Below are 20,054 nucleotides of genomic sequence, written 5' to 3'. Positions count from 1 at the left end.
TTTGAATTCATTGACAAACCAGCTTTATTTTAGAATCAGAGAATGAACATTGACTGCTTTAAAAATGACTTGCGTGTTCAGTGGGGTAAAACCTCCGGCTTTGATAGATGTGCTATCATGTAGATTTAATCATGGCTGCTCATTTCACAACGTTGGACTATTTGAATTCGACCAAGATGAATCCCTAATGAGTCAGATTCCTTGTATTCTGTCCCCTTGAAATGAGAATATTCAAGGCTTTTCCGCTCAGACCCCAATGCGTTTTGATCAAGTGAGGAGCAGGGAAGCGCAATCAGGTTAAACACCTTGAGATTCAGTAATACTTGTGGGAGTGTACTTGCAGCCCAGCGGGACTAGACCACAACAGTTACTATTCAAGAATGGTTTGAGTTCTGGAGAAGGCTAAAAACTGCTGTAGTAAAGGGTAAATGCAGCTCATTCAAAAAGTTGTCTGTTACTACAGCTAAACAATACAATGAGGACAGTTCTTTTTCCCAATAAACATATTTACTCTACATTTCATACATAGGAGAGAGACTTGGAACAGAGTGATTAGGGGTTATATTGTTTAAGCTTTTGCCTCGGCCGCCATCATCCTGTCTTTCTGCTTCATCAGACATTTCCTTGAGCTGGCGTAGGCTCCCAGATCCCCATCTACAACAGAGGAAGGACAACAGCTTGTCAATGCAATGGAACAGTAGCCTCACAGCCTTAACATTTCTGCATTCCACTGCAGGAAATTCTTCCCGGGAGGTGTCATGAAATTATTTATATTGGAAAAATTCGGGCAGCGGCACTTATGTTTCGAAATGTTTTCTACCATTGGTGCCTACGGAACACAACTGACACCTGAAGTTATGTTTCACTATATTGGATCACTTCGCGCCGGAGGGATACATCCGAGGTGAGGATTTACAGATTTACTCCGTGTCATGGCTGGGGTCCGCCCCTATATATAGACCCCATGGCCGCGACACTTTCTTTCATTTTCTTGGCGGATGTCTGTATGGTTTGAGGTACAAACTTTCTGAAGTTCGCTTGGTATGTCACTTGTGGAAGTATACTCACAGGCTGTTTGCAGCCTGGAGCAGCTGGCCACACGCCCAGCCCCTCTTGAGTGCTCCACTCGCTGTGAGCGGTTGATCTGTATCTTCCGCCCGTGGTTTGTCGCGCTTGTGTTTCGGCTCCGTGTGCATCCTTTAATATATTGCTATACAGCTCTTGCTGCTACAAACTGTATTTACCTTACACAACTTGCCGACTGGCTTGTTCTGTGTGTGTGCTATGAGTTGCTTAACATGGCGCGGGTTCTCTGCTATTTACCCTACAAGATTTTTTTCTGGTTCTTTCCCCTGCAGAATGTAAGAGTATCGTGGTGGGCTTCCACTACATTGAGACAATAACTTTGGAGTTCCTTAATGGAGTTACTCCATCACATGGTGCTGGTTTTAGTTTTTTTACTGCTAGGTAATATAGCAGTTGGTGTAAAAAAAAAATAAAATACACAAATCAAATCCATTACCTCAATGCGTTTTTTTTGTCTGCCTGTTTTTCCCCATACGGGTCCCCCACCCGTTTTTGCAGAGGTACTGGGTAATTTATCCCTCACCGGGTTCTTATTCCTCCAAGCGGGTCACGACATAAGCTCTATCAGGGCGTCGGACCCCTGCTCTGTGGCCTTGCTGGCTTGGCTGAGCTTATGGCTTCCCTTGGACAGGTGTGATGGTGGCATCCCCCCCTGGAGAGCCAAATACCTCGTATGCACTGCCTGGGTTTGAGCCACGCGGAGAGGGCGGTGGAGCGCCCTACTGGATGCCTGTTTTGTGTGGTGTTCTCAGAGCGCCTGCACGAATGGGTCGGCCAGGCTCAGGCTGGGGACGAGCTCCCTCCCTCAGGAGTGGTGCGCCAGCGAGCTGTTAGTCCCTTTACTGGGCCCAGTACCCCTCCAATGAAGTGTGGTCAGAGCCACCGCAGGCAGAGCCCATCTGCTGCCAGTCCTGGACAGTGGCCGGACAACTGGGACCACCTTGAAAGGAGGGCGCATGCCCTGCGTCAGGAGGTTGATAGCTTCGATGGCAACGACAGCTGTTCCTGGGGGACGATGCTGGCACTGTTCACCACCGTGAGCGGGGCTGACAGGAGTGGCGTGGGGCTTCATCGCCCCCAGCGGCTCGAGAGGCTATGAGGGGGCCTACTCACTCGGGTAGCCACTGCACTGGACATCAAACTGGTGGACAGTGGTGACCCTCCATCTGTCCCCATCTCTGCCAAGTTCCGCGAGGCCTTGCAGGAGAGCTGGGCCTCTGCCAGGGGGCGCTTCCGACTCACAGCAGAGACTGGACCATGGAGTTAGGTGGCGGGCGCAGAGTCACTTGGCCTCCAGGAGTACCCGACCATGGACACCATGATAGCTGCCATGGTCCTCCCAGAGATTATAGGGCAGAACCCGTGACTGAAGCCGGGACCCTCCCCCCCAGAGCCTTTGATGTGGACTTGAAAGCCACATATGGGTCCCTTTGCTCTCTTGGCCACCTTACCAACACGGCATGCTGCTGCAGGTCGATCTGCACTCTGTTGCCCCGGCTGCAGGGGGGCACAGAGGAGCTCCTCCGTGAAGCGATGGAGGTGTCTCGTCTGCTTTCCCTGCTCCAGAGGGATGTGGCCCGCTCCAACGGATGGACCATGGCGCATTTGCCACTCTCCCCATCACTGACCTTTGGCACAGGGGTTAATGACATTCTGGGGCAGACCGGTAGGGTCTCCCGGTCCCTACTAACCTTGAGACGGTTCATGCCGCCTCAGACGCCGGGTCCAAGGCAGACGGACTGTCACCACCCACTTGCACCCGAACGACGGTGGGGTCCCTCTCCTGCCCCATCGCCTTGTGCTGAGCAACGACAGTGGGGAGGGGCACAGTGTGCGGTGGAACAACAACCTGTCAACCTTCACCACCATAGGGACGTGCCTGTGGGACCCAGGAGCTTGGGGCGCCAGAGGCGGGCCCCGGCAGGACCCCTGACACACCCTTCCCCGGCCGCTTCTCCTGGTCTCAAAGGGCAAAGTGGGAGGAGTGTGTGGAGTCCCCATGGGTGTTGTCCACAATGCTCTTGGGGTACTGACTCCAATTCCGGTGCCGGCACCCTGTCCTTCAGGGGCCTTAGTGTCACCACGGTGGCCGACCCCCTGAAGGACACCCTGCGGCTGGAGATCTCCTCACTCCTGGACAAGGGTGCCATCCGCAGAATTGAGAGTTCAGAACGTTGTGGTGGGTTCTACTCCACTTATTGTGTGGTCCCAAAAAGAGACTGAAGGTTTCGACCGATTCTGGACCTCCGCAACCTCAATGGGTACTTAAAGGTAGTGAGGTTCCACATGTTGTCCCCAGCTGCGTGTTGCAGGTTGTGTCCAGGGAACAGTGGTTTGTGACGCTGGACCTGAGGGATGCGTATTTCCATGTTCCTGTTCACCCAGCTCATTGGCGTACCGGCGATTCGCTTTTGGAGGGCTGACGAATTCATGGTTCTTCCCTTCGGCCTCTCCTTGGCCCCCAGCACTTTCACAAAGTGCATGGACTGTCCTGGCACCTCTCACATCCCGAGGGTTGTTGATCCTCAATTACCTGGACGATTGGCTGATGTGTGCCCCAACTGGGACCCAGGTGCTGTCAGACAGGGACATGCTCCTGACCCATATCGGCGGGCTGGGCATTACTGTAAATGACAAGAGTCGTCTGACGCCAACCCAGAGGGTGGCCTTCATTGGCATGGAACTGGACTCAGTCCTCATGAGAGCATGCCTGCCCACCAGAAGGGTTCAGGCGATCTTATCTTGCCTCAACCACTTTCGGCAGGGGCGGATGGTATCCGTCCTAACTTGCAAACGCCTGTTAGGCTTGCTGACGGCGGCCTCGTTGTTGATTCCCCTGGGCCTGCTCCATCTCTAACCTCTTCAACGGTGGTTTAACTCCCACCGGCTGCACCCGAAGCGACACCGTCACCTGCGGGTAACCGCACAGTGCCTCAGGGCATTGCTGAGGTGGCGCTGTCACTCTCCCCATCACTGACCTTTGGCACAGGGGTTAATAACATTCTGGGGCAGACCGGTAGGGTCTCCCGGTCCCTACTAACCTTGAGACGGTTCATGCCGCCGGAACGTCTAGCGTCTCTACGCGCAGCGCACGTACCTGGCATCCTGAATGTGGCAGCGGATATGCTCTCAAGGGAGGGCCCGCCACCTTGGGACAAGAGCCTACATCCCCAGGTGGTGAAGCACCTGTGGGACAAGTTCGGGAGGGCACAGGTGGAGCCGTTTGCCTCCCTGGACAATGCGCACTGCCCCCTGTGGTACTCCCATGTTGGAGCCACCAGGGCCTCTGTGCTTGGATGCGCTGGCTCACGATTGGCCAGGGCTGGAGCTTTACGCATTCCCCCCTTTTCCAGGCTGTGCTGGGTAGGACCAGGTTGGCAGAGCATAGTCTGCTTCTGGTGTCCCCATACTGGCCCAGACGACCCTGGTTCAGCCTTCTCCTGTCGCCTGGGACACCTTGGCAACTTCCAGAGACCAGACCTGCTGTCTCAGGCCGGGGGAACTCTGTGGCATCTGAGGCTGCACTGTCTCAGTCTGTGGAATTGGCCACTGAACGGCACCAATGGTCCATGTTAAGACTACAAGAGGGTGTAATGAACACCATGCAGAACGCTAGGGCGCCGGCTATAACCGCAGCATACCAGTTGCGCTGGCGGTTGTTCTGCTCTTGGTGCACTAGTATTGAGGTTGTGCCCAAGTCATGCGAGGGTGCACTATGTCCTCCAATACCTGCAGTCTCACTTGGATGAGGGCTTGACAGCCTCTACACTGTGAGGGTATTTGGCCGCTATATCTGCCTGCCATGTGGGGTGGATGGACAGGCCAGTGGGGAGCCAGCCCTTGGTCTCCAGGTTTATGAATGGGGTTCGTCGCCTGCGTCTAGGACCTACTCAATGGCGAGCTGGGATCTGGATGTGGTCTTGGCAGCTTTGGCAAAGCCGCCTTTCGAAACGTTAGTCTGCCTCCCTGAAACACCTCTCTATGAAGGTGGCTTTCTTGGTAGTGATTACTTCCATGAAGAGGGTGGGTGAGCTCCATGCTCTTTCAGTAAGTTCTGAGTGCTACCGGATGGACCCCTGGGGGAGGAGTATATATTCCTCCCGAAGGTTCTGTCAGACAGGCATGTGAACATCCCTTTTATCCTGTCTGCTTACGACCCCCCCCCCCCTCCGGCATGCTGTGGCTGCCTATGTGGAGTGGACACAGTCAGTGAGAACAACAGACCAACTCTTTGTCTGCTATGGCGAGAGAGTCCTGGGGGCTGGGCTATAAAAGCAGAGGATCTCTCACTGGATCAAGGAAACGATTACGACAGCATACCTGCCTTGCTGGCAGGCCAGTGCTGGGATCTGTGGTGGCACATTCAACACGAGGTGTTGGTGTGTCCTGGGCTCTACTGAGAGGAGTGCCCTCGCTGATATCTGTTGGTCCCGCGCTGGGACTGCCGCTGGCTGGCCAGGTCCCTCTAGCACCGACTAATCTGGTACGAGTATACCAAAATATTGGAGTGATCCAATATAGTGAAACAGAACCGTGGTTACATACATAACCTTCGTTATGTGAGCTATATGGATCACTCCAATCCTTTACGGTGCTAGAGGCGCCTCAAAAATGATGTAGATAACATGTCACGGCCATGGGGTCTATATATAGGGGTGGACCCTAGCCGTTACACAGGTGTACACGGGAGTAAATCTGTAAATCCTCACCTCGGATATATCCCTCCGCTGCGGAGTGATACCAATATATTGGCGTGATCCATATAGCTCACATAACCGTGGTTACATACGTAACCTTCATTTTTCCAGGTTTGGGTCTGTTGATCTTCTCTCTCTGGCAAGAGTTTTTTTCTTTTCTTTTTTCATCAGTATTATTCAGAAATTAAAACATACATCTGCACAGACTCAATGATGGGTGCTGTCAGTGGTTGCAAGTTGGAGGTTTGAGCGAAGCATAGGCCTAGCTGTTATTCTTGCCCCGTAGATGCTTGGAACATGCTATCAACAGTGTTACTGCCATATTTCCAACCTTGAATTGTAATTGAGGCATGCCTGGAGTGAGTGGTACTTACAGCGTGACTGGTAGGCCTTGGCCACGTCTGCAAACTGCTGCAGCTCCTTGGAACAGTTCTGGTGGTAGCTGGTACCCTCCCTCTGCTGGCAGGCCCTCAGACGCTCCTGGACCACCTTCACGATCTCCTGGTCCACCTTACTGGGGGGGGGGGGGGGCACAGATGGTTATGGGTCAAGGGTGGTTGTGAATTCACTAAACAGGACAAGCCGATGAAGGGTTAAAAGCAGTGGGTAACACGGAACCCAAACCGGCTGTGTGTGTGCCCCATCGTGCATAATGTATTTTGTCCCCCCCACACCAAACGCAGGTTAAAACATCAAAACAAACTCTGGACAAATTATATTAATTTGGGGACAGGTCGAAAAGCATTAAACATTTATGGCAATTTAGCTAGTTAGCTTGCACTTGCTAGCTAATTTGTCCTATTTAGTTAGCTTGCTGTTGCTAGCTAATTTGTCCTAGGATAAACATTGAGTTGTTATTTTACCTGAAATGCACAAGGTCCTCTACTCCACCAATTAATCCACACATAAAACGGTCAACCGAATCGTTTCTAATCATCTCTCTTCCTTCCAGGCCTTTTCTTCTCTTGACTTTATATTGCGATTGGCAACTTTCATAAATTTGGTGCATTACCGCCACTGACCTAATTCGTCTTTTCAGTCACTCACGTGGGTATAACCAATGAGATGGCACGTGGGTACCTGCTTCTATAAACCAATGAGGAGATGGGAGAGACAGGACTTCTGATCTGCGTCAGAAATAGAACTGATTTTCTATTTTAGCCCTTGGCAACGCAGACACTCGTTGGCGCAATAATTGAATAACAGATTTCTAAATGTATTTTGCAATGCGAGCGGTGTAGTCAGCCTGTAACTGTCCTATCATATCTGACCACAGAACATTAATCTCTTGGTCAAACTATGTAAGGTCAACTTCACGATTGATGCGGCTTCAAACTTTTCATACAACAGATGTTGAAAGCCTTTCGTGAACTCGCACTTGACTTTTTCCCCCTCTTACTGGCGGACTTTGCTGATAGGTACTTTGAGGGAAAATTACTATGACTGGTTGTCCCACCTAGCCATCTTAAGATGAATGCACTAACTAAGTCGCTCCGGATAAGATGGCCTACATTTTGTTACAGTATGTCTTGTCGTTTTAATCCAGTCAATGGGTTTTTCCTCATGAGTTGGTGAAGAGGGATGTCAAACTTCTGGAGGACCACAGTGTCTGCTGGTTTTCACACTTTCCTTTGTTTCAGACTGGAAAACCATGACTATGTACTTCCAAGGGAATCAATGACCTTCATTGGGAGGAAAGTAAAGCCAGAGAGAGGCACTGCGGCCCTCGAGCTTGAAAGAGGAATACTTACTGATCTCTCCTCCACTGCATCTCAGCCTCATAGTAACAGGTGTAGTCTCCCTCTGTGCACTCGGTCAGCTCGGGGACACGGCGGAACTTCTGGTGGTAGTAGTTGTACTTGTTGCCGGAGTGGATACCCTCCACAAGTTCTGTTGAGAGATGAGGGGAGCATGTCAACATTGACCTCTTGTTGATCATGTGGTACAAAGTACTTAAGGAGTCCTATTGCTCACTGATTTCACACGAAAGGATTTATGAAAGCTATGTGGAACATTTGGCTTTCACATAGCTATCCAATGTTAGATCAGTGATATTACTGGAAAGAGGTGAAGGATGCATTTCTAGACCCTGAATTACAGTAATATGAAATTGAATGAGTAGTATCTAGCTAGTGTCAAGTGCATTGCGCTGCATGCAACATTATGCATTACACCTGAATAAACTAACTAAAACTGCAACACACATAGCTACCTAACTAGGTCGAAAGCATAACCGCAACACTTGCTAGTTCAGACATTAACGCTACCTAGTAAACTAACTGAATCAATTTCTCTGAACTGCACATCTGACATTTGAAATCCTCAATTATCATTATAAATGTTTAATGCCATGGTCTGTCTCCATGTATCTCGCTAGATAGCCAACATTAGCTAGTGTTAGCAACACCACAGATGGGTTAGTTAAAAATATTTGGCAAAACGTTAGCCTAGCTAGCTAGCTCACCTCTAAATGTGGTGACAGGGAGGTCCACGGAATAATAGAAGAGTTTAGTCAAAATCAGGGCTGGGTTGGGAAGGGTCGTCTGCTTGTCCACGATGGGAGTCTGGCGGGGAGGCTCTGGGTACGCATCTTTATCATAGTCCGATGGCATTTTGCTGTCTTTTGTTAAAGAAAAAAAAGAAACTTCTTCAATTCGACCTCTTCTACGCTCCTGCGCATGCGTAGGAGGAACAACATGGCGTTGGAGGTCAAGTAAATATAAAATGTAATATGGTGAACTTAAATAAAATGTCAGTAAGATTACAAAAAAACTATTTATATATTTTATTTACACCCTTTATCTCGAATATTGCATTTACATTTCTTTTATTTTTCAAGCAGAGGTCGAAGGTAAAAGTTCAGCGCAGAGAAAATGTGTGGTCAGAGAGGAAGAGGCAACTCTGAACTCAAATATGTCCAAAACAAGACCAATGCGTTCTATCGGTTTGTTTTGGACCTAAGCTTGGCGCCAGCCTTCCCGCCTTTGGGATCTCGTCATTATATACTGGTCTCTGGTGTGTTCTAATTTAATGAACTTCCAGTCCACAAGGTGGCATAAAACATCAAATTACCAAAAAAAACGTCCAGAAAGTCGTCAGTGTGCGCCAATCTAGTTGAGGGTGGTGAGCGGAAGAGGATGAGTTGTTACAGTAAGTTGTATTAATGAAACTACTAATGATAAGCGTTACGATTATCAAATGGAGGTATTTCCCTCGACTAGATCAGGTAGTTAGTTAGCTATCTATCTAAAGTAGTAAAGAGTTCGACTAAAACAATGGAAATGCCATGAAAACGCTACGCATGTGCCACGTGGGGGTGATCATTTTAGCTAGATCCAGAATCGCCTCGTTGCCGCCAATCCAAATTGGCCTACATTAAGGCTGTTTTGTGTATTTGACACTCATGTTGGGGTAAAAATTGGAGTAACACTTGTATGAATGTCAATCGCAATGCTTGTTTATGTCATCGTCACCAAACAAACTATTTCTATATGACTAACGTTAGCTATGTTACCAGTTTCTAAGAACTGGAGTTAGCATTTAGCCGAATGTCTAACCCAGAGAAGGAGAACTAAATATTATGCCGCGAAAACAGTCAAGTATATCCAACCCGGATTGTGGTCCTGTTGGAACACACAAATTATGACGGATTTGACCGAGATCCACGTTGTTGGATAAGATTTTGAATTGGGGCCAATGAATGTGTCCTTTGTTCTATCCCACACGTTTTGCGTTCCATTGGTCTTTTTACTGCATGTAGCTAGCTCGTTCGTTAGCTATTTTGTATTGTACTGTACCGTGACATGAAGTTCTGTCTCAAAATTGGTAAATAGTTGTCAGTAAAACAATTGCATTATGAAGTAATTTAGCGGTTTGAATAGCTATTTTTATTATCCTTGGATGTATTTATATTTTTGCTCTTTTGAACTTAAAAAACCTCCTGTGTTTTGCGCTGGGGAAACATGTCATGTTTATTACCTCGTGAAAGTGTCTAATAAATACCCTTGAACCTTGTCACGCATTCAATCTTCATAAGAAGAGCCTTTTATAAGCCTACATATAATACGTCGTCCACCCAAACATGTTATGAATTGGTACAGTAACAGTAGATAAACAGTAGATGTCTCTCTCTCCCCACAGATGTCTGCAGCCAGTTGTCTGGGCACCCCCACCACCAGAGGCCCACCATGGGCCAGTGCTGGCAGCCCTGGTCTTGTTTGAAAATGAATACGGCTCCTTAACTGGGCCAGCCACCAAATTAGAGCCCTTGCACAGAGTAACATCTTGAGTATGACTCTGACATCAGCACTTGTTCCTATCTCTTTCTGTCCCTTGCCTGGACGGCACACACAGACATGGTCAGTGCTCCTGCTGTCTTTTCTATATTTCTAACCTGAAGGGCACCTTGGGGTCTACTAACTTTGGTCAGGGGCTCTGTTTGTGTGTTTGTTTGTGTGTATGGTTTGATTTTAAGTTTATCTGGTGTGTTTTGTTGGATATTAAGACAACTTGTTGAACACATTGCGTGCTCCCTGTTCTTTCTCAGTATGCCATGTGCAAGAGGGCAATGGCGTTGTGCTTTTTGCACATGGTCTCAACGTCGGTAATATCCTCATTTCTTTGGACTTTAGCTGTTGTTTCTCGGCTACCTCAGAATCATCTGCTGTCACGATGACTTTTTAGAGCGGTTTTCTTTATTTGAGTTTCTCCAAGTATTATTTTGTAATGAATGCTCTATAGGAAATCTTTCTCATTAGTTGTACTACTAACTTGGTTTGAATAATGAAGGATTTGTTTCATGTGGAAAGAAATTAATCTATTGACCTCGATGCAACACCTTTTTCCCAGGTTTTCTTATGTTCTGTCTTTCAAATCTCTGGCGTGCATAGAAATGTACAACGCTTGCATTATTGGTCCATTTGCAAGAATATTCTTAAGTTTTTAGCTGTCACAGAAATGCAGTAGTCTGTTAAGTCAGCTTATGAAGGCATATTTCTAGTGTGGATATGTTGATCCCTGTAAAATGAATTTTCCACTGTTACTCTACATGTGTTCTGATGGCTAATGAATCTTGATCGTCACTAAATTTCCCAAGACCGTCTCTTTGCCTGTATTAGTCAGTGTATCGGCTGTTCAGCACACGGACACTTGTCTTGAGCAACCGTTACTTAAGCTCCGAGGCCGACAGGGCACACAACATGGCCATTCATTCTCAGAATGCAGCTGTTAGGCCTCTTCCTGACACCTGTTCTTGGCACCGAGCTAAACTGGACAAGACGTCTATCATAAACATGTAGGATGTGTGGGTTACTGACGGTACGCATGGGGAGGAGGTGATTTTTGGGGATTATTCAGAGCTATAACCTGAAATTAAAAAAAATTAGACAGACATCAAAATGAACTTTATCAAGGGTAAAGCACAGCAATAACTTGGGGTTTTAGAGCCCTTGAAGCATTATCAGAAGTTTATTGACGTGTACATCTGTTTCGCTCCCTCCCAGTCTCACCGTAAATTCCACGCGCCCCGCCATGGGCACATGGGCTTCCTGCCCTGCAAGCGCAGCAAGAAGCACCGGGGGAAGCCCCGCAGCTGGCCCCAGGACGACCCCAGCCAGCCCGTCCACCTCACCGCATTCATGGGCTACAAGGCCGGCATGACCCACATCCTGCGTGAGGTGCACCGCACTGGCCTGAGTATGTACAGTCTGCCTTACCACGTGTCATGGTGGGATGATGTAAGATTTGGCTAGAGCAATGTATATGTGAATCAGGAGTAAGAGCCATGAGAGAATTAGACCTGGTCCCAGATCTGTTTGTGCGTCTTGACAAGGATCTCTGCAGACGCTGTATGTTTTAATTTCTGAATAATGGTGATGGAATCAAACCGCTGATGCCAGAGAGGGGGCGGGCGGCCCAGCTCTGTTTTCAATCCTAGTCTTCTTCCTCTGTTCTGCTCTGACGGTGATATGACACTTTGTCGTTCCTCCTGTAGGCTACACACAGGCCATTTGTCTTTATCGTTTTTGTGGGAACTGACCCATCTCTCCTCTCCCTCCCAACAGAGCAAGCCAAACGTGAGTCTGTGGAGGCTGTCACTATCATCGAGACTCCGCCTGTGATGGTGGTGGGGGTTGTTGGGTACATCGACACAGTCCGTGGCCTGAGGTCCTTCAAGACCATCTTCGCCGAGCACCTCAGTGACGAGTGCAAGCGCAGATTCTACAAAAGCTGGTGGGTGACAATGAGCGTGTGTGTGTGTGTGTGTGTGTGTGTGCACATTGAAGTATGGAGACGTGACTGACCTCTGTGCAGATGATGTTTGATGTTTTAATTTCTGAATAATAGTGTTGAAATCAAACCGCTGATGCCAGAGAATGGGAGGAGGAAGTAACATGTGATCAAGAGATTATTTTTCAATCTCTACCCTGTATGTAAACTCTTCCAGGTACAAGAGCAAGAAGAAGGCGTTCACCAAGTATGCCAAGAAGTGGACAGACGAGAGTGGCAAGAAGCAGCTGGAGAAGGACTTTAATAACATGAAGAAATACTGCACATCCATCCGGGTTCTCATCCACACTCAGGTACATACAACCCTCTTATCAATCATGTGATCCAACGGAAATCCTCCACTCCTATCCTCTGAGTTTCTATTGGCTTGTGCTGATTGAGTGACAGCTGGTGGTATCCCTGGGGTTCACCCGTCTCCACCCCAAGGACCTCCCTTCGGAACGGGCACGGCTGTCTGAGTTACAGCCTACCCAGCTCCTACCAATCACATGGCAACTGAAAGGGGTGGGGGAAACTTCTCTAATCTCAAGGCCCCCGTTGCGAACAAATGTCTTCTCTCTCGCGCTCTCTCTCGCACGCACACATGCAGAGGAGTACTAGAGTATGGAGTTTCAAATGACAGTTTAAAAATACTCCTGTGAGGAGCAGAACCTCGACTGTACTTCCCTTGAGGGAAGTTTGTGTTGGCAACAAACATTACTCAATGTTACTGAATGTATTCAGGGTATTGTGGTGTCTGTTTGTCGAAGCAGTGGGGCTGTATGATTACTGTAAGATGTGGGGATAGAGCAATGTGTATGTGAATCATGTCTCCAGTCAGAGAATTGGCCTGGTTCCAGATCTGTTCTAGCGGTCTTGATAATTCCTATGGTCAGTGTCACATTTGGCAGATGTTTTTTTCTCTTTCTGCAGATGATGTATGATGTTTTAATTTCTGAATAATAGTGAAGGAATCAAACCACTGATGCCAGAGAGAGAAACATGACCATAGGAGTCAAGGCCGCACAAATAGACAAGGCTATCGGACACCTGACGGACGAGTCACAGGGCTGTAGGGTGAAGTTGCCTCTGACACCCCTGGTGTCAAACATACGGCCCGCGGGTGAAAATAAAAATACATATATATACACGTGTCTGTAGGAAAACAAACTTTATATGCTTTAAAATGACTAAAACCAAATCTAAACTGTAGAAATAATGGACCTACATTCATACAGTTCCTTGAAATTGTCTAGCTCATTAATAATCTCCCACTGGACAGAGTGAGCTTTGGGGGGTGGATAGGGGATGCATTTTTGCAAATTGGTGGCAAGTAAATATTTTTCGAAATTCAATGCGGCCTTCCGGATCTTGTTGTAGACCGAATGCGGCTCCCGGGGAAAAGTGAGTTTGACAACCCTGCCCTAGACGCTGATCTGGAGATTTCCCCCAATAATGGGTAGGATTGGGGAAAGGGAAGACAATCCTAGATCAGAGACTGAATCATAGAATAAATCATATTTAGTCAGTGTGGAAGTGAAGGGAGCGGAGGCACTAAAGGTGTGTGTGAGAATCTTGCTGGCTTCTGTACCTTTTTATAATTGTCTCTCTCTAGATTCGCCTGCTGCCCCTCAAAGCTAAGAAGGCCCACATCATGGAGGTGCAGCTGAACGGCGGCACCATCTCTGAGAAGGTGGATTGGGTCAAGGAGAAGCTGGAGCAGCCCGTCCCTGTGTCCTCAGTCTTCTACCAGGACGAGATGATAGACGTCATCGGGGTCACCAAAGGTCACGGGATGAAAGGTTAGAGGTTTTGAGGTACTTGGTCGTCGAGGTAAAAGGGTCACCGTAGAAGATATTCCTAGGTACAGATCTCCCACTCATCCATTTGTTCTGTCTTGCTACCAAACGTGACAATGTCCTCTTTGCAGATGATGTATTATGTTTTAATTTCTGAATAATAGTGAAGGAATCAAACCACTGATGCCAGAGAGAGATTTTTGTTGTTGAGAATGACCATATGAGTTGTCACTCAGCCCGGGGATGAGTGGGAGAAATCTATATGGACATTAATAACATGGCAGTACCATTGGTTATAAAATCTCCATAGTTGAGACATGTCTCTAGGTCTAACAGAATGTCTCGAAGACCCAGACTTTTTCTACTTGCTGATAATAATCTAATTAGTAAAAGATGTCAATGTCTGCTGACTGACGGTGTATTACTATTCAGATATTATATTATATTGGCTGGTCCTGTGGCATAACTCATTTCCTACTGATTTTCCTATTGGTTGTCAGGTGTGACCAGTCGTTGGGGAGTGAAGAAACTGCCCAGGAAGACTCACAAGGGCCTGCGTAAGGTGGCCTGTATCGGAGCCTGGCACCCTTCCCGTGTGGGCTACACCATCGCCCGTGCCGGCCAGAAGGGCTACCACCACCGCACAGAGCTCAACAAGAAGGTCCGCAGCACCAGGGCTCTAGTTGAGATGGGCATATGAAATTCAGCATTTGACCAGGTGTTCCTTGAAAAATTGGTGTTTTGACCTCAAAGGGACTGACTACCTTGTAAAATTAGTTTTCTTCATACATTATACTTGGTTAATGAACGATCTGTGTGAATGTTTGAGTTGTGTATTGAACTGGAACTAGTTTGTGTTCTGTTGACTGTAATTATGTGGAGGTTCATACTGCTTAGACTGAGGGTGGTTCACCACCATCATGCTGTTTCAGTGTTTTATTCTTGTCTACAGATCTACCGTATTGGCAAAGGGATCCATGTCCAGGATGGCAAAGTGATCAAGAACAACGCTTCCACTAACTACGACACCACCCAGAAGACTATCACCCCCATGGTAATATAATATCATCACTATAACGTCCTAATAATGTTATTGACCTGGTTCTGAGCCTGGGAATGATGTGATATAACAAGGCAACCATTCTAATTCTTACTATGGGTTCAAACTTCTTTGGGATCGGTGTCCCGTCCACAGGACGGTTGAGTTAACGTAGGCTAATGCGATTAGCATGAGGTTGTAAGTAACAACATTTCCCAGGACATAGACATCTTATATGGGCAGAAAGCTTAAATTCTTGTTAATCTAACTGCACTGTCCAATTTACAGTAGATATTACAGTGAAATAATACCATGCTGTTTGAGGATAGTGCACAGTTTTGAACTTAAGTTATTAATAAACAAATTAGGCACATTTGGGCAGTCTGACACAACATTTTGAACATAAATGCAATGGTTCATTGGATAAGTCTAACAAATTGCAAATACACTGCTGCCATCTACTGGCAAATCTAACTTTCACGTCGGCTGGAATAATACATTACGGCCTTTCTCTTGCATTTCAAATGTTTGATTTTTTTTGCATGATCTTTTACCAGATCTGCTGTGTTATATTCTCCTACATTCCTTTCACATTTTCACAAACTTCAAAGTGTTTCCTTTCAAATGGTATCAAGACTATGCATATCCTTGCTTCAGGTCCTGAGCTACAGGCAGTTAGATTTGAATGTCATTTTAGGAGAAAATTGGGGGGGAAAGGGGCGGATCCTTAGGTTTTAATGACGTGATGCATCCTCTGCTTTTGATCACCAGCTTTGTCTGATGTCACATTGTAAAGCCAAACGTAGAGGCCTGTCATGCAAGATGGGTATATGGCTGACATGGCCAGTATATGCACTATAATGGAGTATGTATTGCAGGTTGTGGCCATTAATGTGGTGTACTATTCGTTTAATCTGTAATTATTCATCCATCCTGTTGTCTGTCTGTAGGGAGGGTTCCCCCACTATGGTGATGTGAAAAATGACTTCGATGCTGAAGGGCTGTGTGATCGGCTGCAGGAAACGTGTCCTCACCCTGAGAAAGGTACAGTGTCCATGTGTTAGTGACAACTACCTCTGTGCAGATGATGTATGATGTTTTAATTTCTGAATAATAGTGAAGGAATCAAACCACTGATGCCGGAGAGAGAAACATGACCATAGGAGTTGGGGATGCTAAAGCATGGGATATATTTGACTGTGTGTTGAACTCTAACCGTGTGTGGTCATGTGCTTCTCTCTCACAGTCCATGCTGGTGCACACATCACGCAAGTCCAAGGAGACCATCGACCTGAAGTTCATCGACACCACCTCCAAGTTTGGCTACGGCCACTTCCAGACCCCCCAGGAGAAGAGGGCCTTCATGGTGGGTACCGGCTGGGTTTGGGCCTGGGTGTAAGGCCCCGCTGTCTGTGGATGGGTGTGGGAGTGAGCTGAATCATTGTAGAGGGGAGTGGGACTGACGGACAGTGTTAGTGATGGAGGAGCGGGACTGACGGACAGTGTTGGTGAGGGAGGGAGGAGCGGGACTGACGGACAGTGTTAGTGAGGGAGGGAGGGAGGAGCGGGACTGACGGACAGTGTTAGTGAGGGAGGGAGGGAGGAGCGGGACTGACGGACAGTGTTAGTGAGTGAGGGGGAGGGAGGAGCGGGACTGACGGACAGTGTTAGTGAGTGAGTGAGGGAGGAGCGGGACTGACGGACAGTGTTAGTGAGTGAGGGAGGAGGGAGGGAGGAGCGGGACTGACGGACAGTGTTAGTGAGTGAGGGAGGGAGGGAGGAGCGGGACTGACGGACAGTGTTAGTGAGGGAGGGAGGAGCGGGACTGACGGACAGTGTTGGTGATGGAGGAGCGGGACAGACGGACAGTGTTAGTGAGGGAGGGAGGAGCGGGACTGACGGACAGTGTTAGTGAGGGAGGGAGGGAGGAGCGGGACTGACGGACAGTGTTAGTGAGGGAGGGAGGGAGGAGCGGGACTGACGGACAGTGTTAGTGAGGGAGGGAGGGAGGAGCGGGACTGACGGACAGTGTTAGTGAGGGAGGGAGGGAGGAGCGGGACTGACGGACAGTGTTAGTGAGGGAGGGAGGAGCGGGACTGACGGACAGTGTTGGTGATGGAGGAGCGGGACAGACGGACAGTGTTAGTGAGGGAGGGAGGAGCGGGACTGACGGACAGTGTTAGTGAGTGAGGGAGGGAGGGAGGAGCGGGACTGACGGACAGTGTTAGTGAGGGAGGGAGGAGCGGGACTGACGGACAGTGTTAGTGAGGGAGGGAGGGAGGAGCGGGACTGACGGACAGTGTTAGTGAGGGAGGGAGGGAGGAGCGGGACTGACGGACAGTGTTAGTGAGGGAGGGAGGAGCGGGACTGACGGACAGTGTTAGTGAGGGAGGGAGGGAGGGAGGAGCGGGACTGACGGACAGTGTTAGTGAGGGAGGGAGGAGCGGGACTGACGGACAGTGTTAGTGAGGGAGGGAGGGAGGAGCGGGACTGACGGACAGTGTTAGTGAGGGAGGGAGGGAGGAGCGGGACTGACGGACAGTGTTAGTGAGGGAGGGAGGGAGGAGCGGGACTGACGGACAGTGTTAGTGATGGAGGCACTGAAGCGTTTGTTAAGGCGGACACCCTGTATCGAAAGTGACTATGACATGACTGTTGTCTCAGTCATTGATAGTACAGGAATAGTGATGAAAGGTTTTCCCGTGTTTGTTGGAATACCTGTTCCTGTCAAACCCTGTATCTTTCGAACATCTTCCACGTCTACAACAATCAATACTTTTAACGTGTAAAAAAAATGTTTTCTTTTGCTTAAACCCATGGTTTGATCTAATGCTATGACAATTGTGAAATTGGATGTGTTTTAGCTGGATTCTGGATAGTGCTCAGGAAAAAAAGGTTAAGTGAATTGAGATGTGGAATTAAAGGGATGTGGACTGGAGCATGATGGGGAATGAGGTGGAGTGGTGCTCTCCCTTCTGCGTTCCAACTGGCACCCATAGGGCTCTGGTCAAAGGTAGTGCACTATATAGGGTGCCATTTGGGACCTTACCCTCTATCTCAGCTGACATGACCCATGTCTGGGTGAACCTGTTGCTTTAATACTGAACTTCTGTTGACCCTGCTGTGACTTTTGACCTACAGGGCCCACTGAAGAAGGACGTGCTGAAGAAACTGCCCGCCGAACCATTGCCAGAGGAGGCTTAGAATTGATGGTGGTCCACCGTTAAAACTAGCTCAACAGAGAAACAAATTCTTATATTAAGTCTTCTAATAAAACAGTCTTATTTATCCAGGCGGTGTTTGGCTATTCTTTTCAAATAAGCTTCCACTTAGTTTAGACTAGGGCTGTGTTCCAAATGGCACCCTATTCCCCATATAGTCTACTACTTTTGTTCAGGGTCCAAATAACACCCTATTTCCTGTATAAATATAGAATGGGCTGCCATTTGGATAAGTGACTAATGGTGGCACAGTGATTTACTGACTAATGGTGCCCCCCCCCCAAAAAGGATGGCTAAACAGAGTACTTGTGGCTTCCCTCCACAATACCGCTGGTGGCACACGGTTAAAAGCGGAAGTCAAATTTCGGTTGGACCTTGTGTGCAACTGACCAATAAAGATGCACTAGATATCTTAATCATGTATTGTATTTTTATAAAGTTTTATTTTTCCCACTAGTCCATCACAATATCTTGATAGCCTGTCCATTTATACATGCTTTAGTATCGGTTAGTTGATCAATGAAGAGGGGGTACGCTGTCCAAAAATCCACTCAGAAAGCCATTTGATGACAAACGTTTTAGAGAACCAATAATCTCCTAGGAATCTTCTCTGGGCTACAATCACTTTTAAAATAGGAATTGTTCAAGGAGTCCATTTTGTCAGGCCAATAATACACCAATGTTCTGGCCTGCCCACTAGACAACATGAGTACAACGCTCACCTTCAAGAGTTGAGGACAATCTGATTCAGTATATCACAGCATAGTCATCGTACAGTGACAGTTCCTACCAGTAATGCCCATATTCACTTTCCTTCAACTGAACATATCTACCTATTGCTGTTTTATTCAAAATGGCACCCTATTCCTTATGTAGTGCATTACCATAGCAGGGCCCTGGTCAAAAGCAGTGCACTATATAGCACAGGAGGTTGGTGGCACCTTAATTGCGGAGAATGGGCTCGTGTTAACGACTGGAGCGGAATAGGTGGAATGGTATCAAACATGGTTGCAACCTCCTGTGATATATGGTGCCAACTGGGACTCACTCTTCATTACGCAGGTTAGCGTATTTTGTTCTGGAGGCAGCTATGCAGAGTGGTCACTTGCTGGCACTGCCACAAAGTCATAAAATCTGATTTGAAAACCTATCCTTAACCATAAACTTTTAAATTAAGACCAAAAAGCACATTTTTGTGTATGAATTTTTACAATATAGTCAATTTTGAATTTTTGCTGTTCCATCTAGTGTCAATTGTTCAGTTCTGCCTCACGGACAAGACTTATCCCAATAAACGTCAGCCTGGTTGATTACAGGACTATCGCAGGTCATTTCCCTATTGCAGAGTGCTGTCTAAGTTCAGTCTTCTAGATCAGTAGGGCCGGGCGCTATAGCGGGTTCTATACGGTTATACCAGTCCCTCTTGCTGCTCAGAGCATAGCCATGCCACTATCTCCTGCATGCCACTATCTCCTGCATGCCACTCTCCAGTCGTTATGCCACGTTGTACGTGCCCGCCACAGGCTTCGCTATGACCATCCCTCACAAGCTAGGACTGAACCAAGCTCTATCTGCTCAGAATCCACTGTGGATCCATGCCCACTGGTTTTCCATTTTTCTTCTCCATCCACTGCCACAGTGAGGCGCTATTCAGACACATAGTACTGGGAGTCGTTGGAAGAGCGGCGTGAGGAGTGGGCTGGGGAATGCTGGGCTGCTGGAGGGTTGTCCAGCACGGAGGACATGAGAGGAAGATAGAGGTCGTCCATGTTGGGCATCACAAACTCCTTCTGCAGTGGACGCAAGAACAACAAGCAATGCTAAACAAATATACATAGATGACAATACAGGAGATGAAGTCCTAGCAATTTGCAGGATCAACATATGGTGCACCTTAACACTGGTATGGTACCAGATGGCTGGGATTGGATTTATAGTATTATAC

General features: G+C 47.8%; 3 protein-coding genes and 1 non-coding gene across 4 annotated transcripts in view; 2 read left to right on the top strand and 2 right to left on the bottom strand.

The window, feature by feature from the left end:
- Nucleotides 1–3: 3 nt before the first annotated feature.
- nduba (NADH dehydrogenase 1 beta subcomplex subunit 10) lies at nt 4–8,467 on the bottom strand (the record flags this gene model as incomplete). The annotated part of the gene is given in 4 exon segments (NM_001141557.1): nt 4–654; nt 6,159–6,297; nt 7,535–7,673; nt 8,248–8,467. Coding segments are annotated over 3 exon segments (426 nt in total), but the record flags the coding sequence as incomplete, so codon positions are not given.
- Nucleotides 8,468–8,818: 351 nt separating this feature from the next.
- On the top strand, nt 8,819–18,176 carry LOC106606640 (large ribosomal subunit protein uL3). The gene is given in 12 exon segments (XM_014202982.3): nt 8,819–8,933; nt 9,924–10,141; nt 11,285–11,477; nt 11,846–12,014; nt 12,229–12,364; nt 13,666–13,852; nt 14,350–14,510; nt 14,802–14,903; nt 15,839–15,876; nt 15,878–15,932; nt 16,135–16,254; nt 18,030–18,176. Coding segments are annotated over 11 exon segments (1,227 nt in total). The 5' UTR covers nt 8,819–8,933; nt 9,924–10,138; the 3' UTR covers nt 18,093–18,176.
- Nucleotides 17,513–17,638, top strand: LOC123743589 (small nucleolar RNA SNORA71). Its single transcript, XR_006770445.1, has one exon. It is a non-coding gene; the product is annotated as a small nucleolar RNA SNORA71 (small nucleolar RNA).
- A 354-nt stretch (nt 18,177–18,530) lies between the features above and the next one.
- Nucleotides 18,531–20,054, bottom strand: part of LOC106606641 (testis-expressed protein 2) — a 40,259-nt gene continuing 38,735 nt past the window's right edge. Inside the window, exon 12 of the mRNA XM_045721281.2 lies at nt 18,531–19,899. Coding sequence (XP_045577237.2) covers nt 19,756–19,899 — 144 coding nt within the window. The 3' untranslated portion in view covers nt 18,531–19,755. The remainder of the gene's footprint in view (nt 19,900–20,054) is intronic.

The sequence above is a fragment of the Salmo salar genome, chromosome 06, assembly GCF_965601325.2.
Source record: "Salmo salar chromosome 06, fSalSal1, whole genome shotgun sequence".
Lineage (NCBI taxonomy): Eukaryota > Metazoa > Chordata > Actinopteri > Salmoniformes > Salmonidae > Salmo > Salmo salar.
Note: the sequence above shows the minus strand (reverse complement) of the source record. Positions and strands in the feature narration are given on the sequence as shown.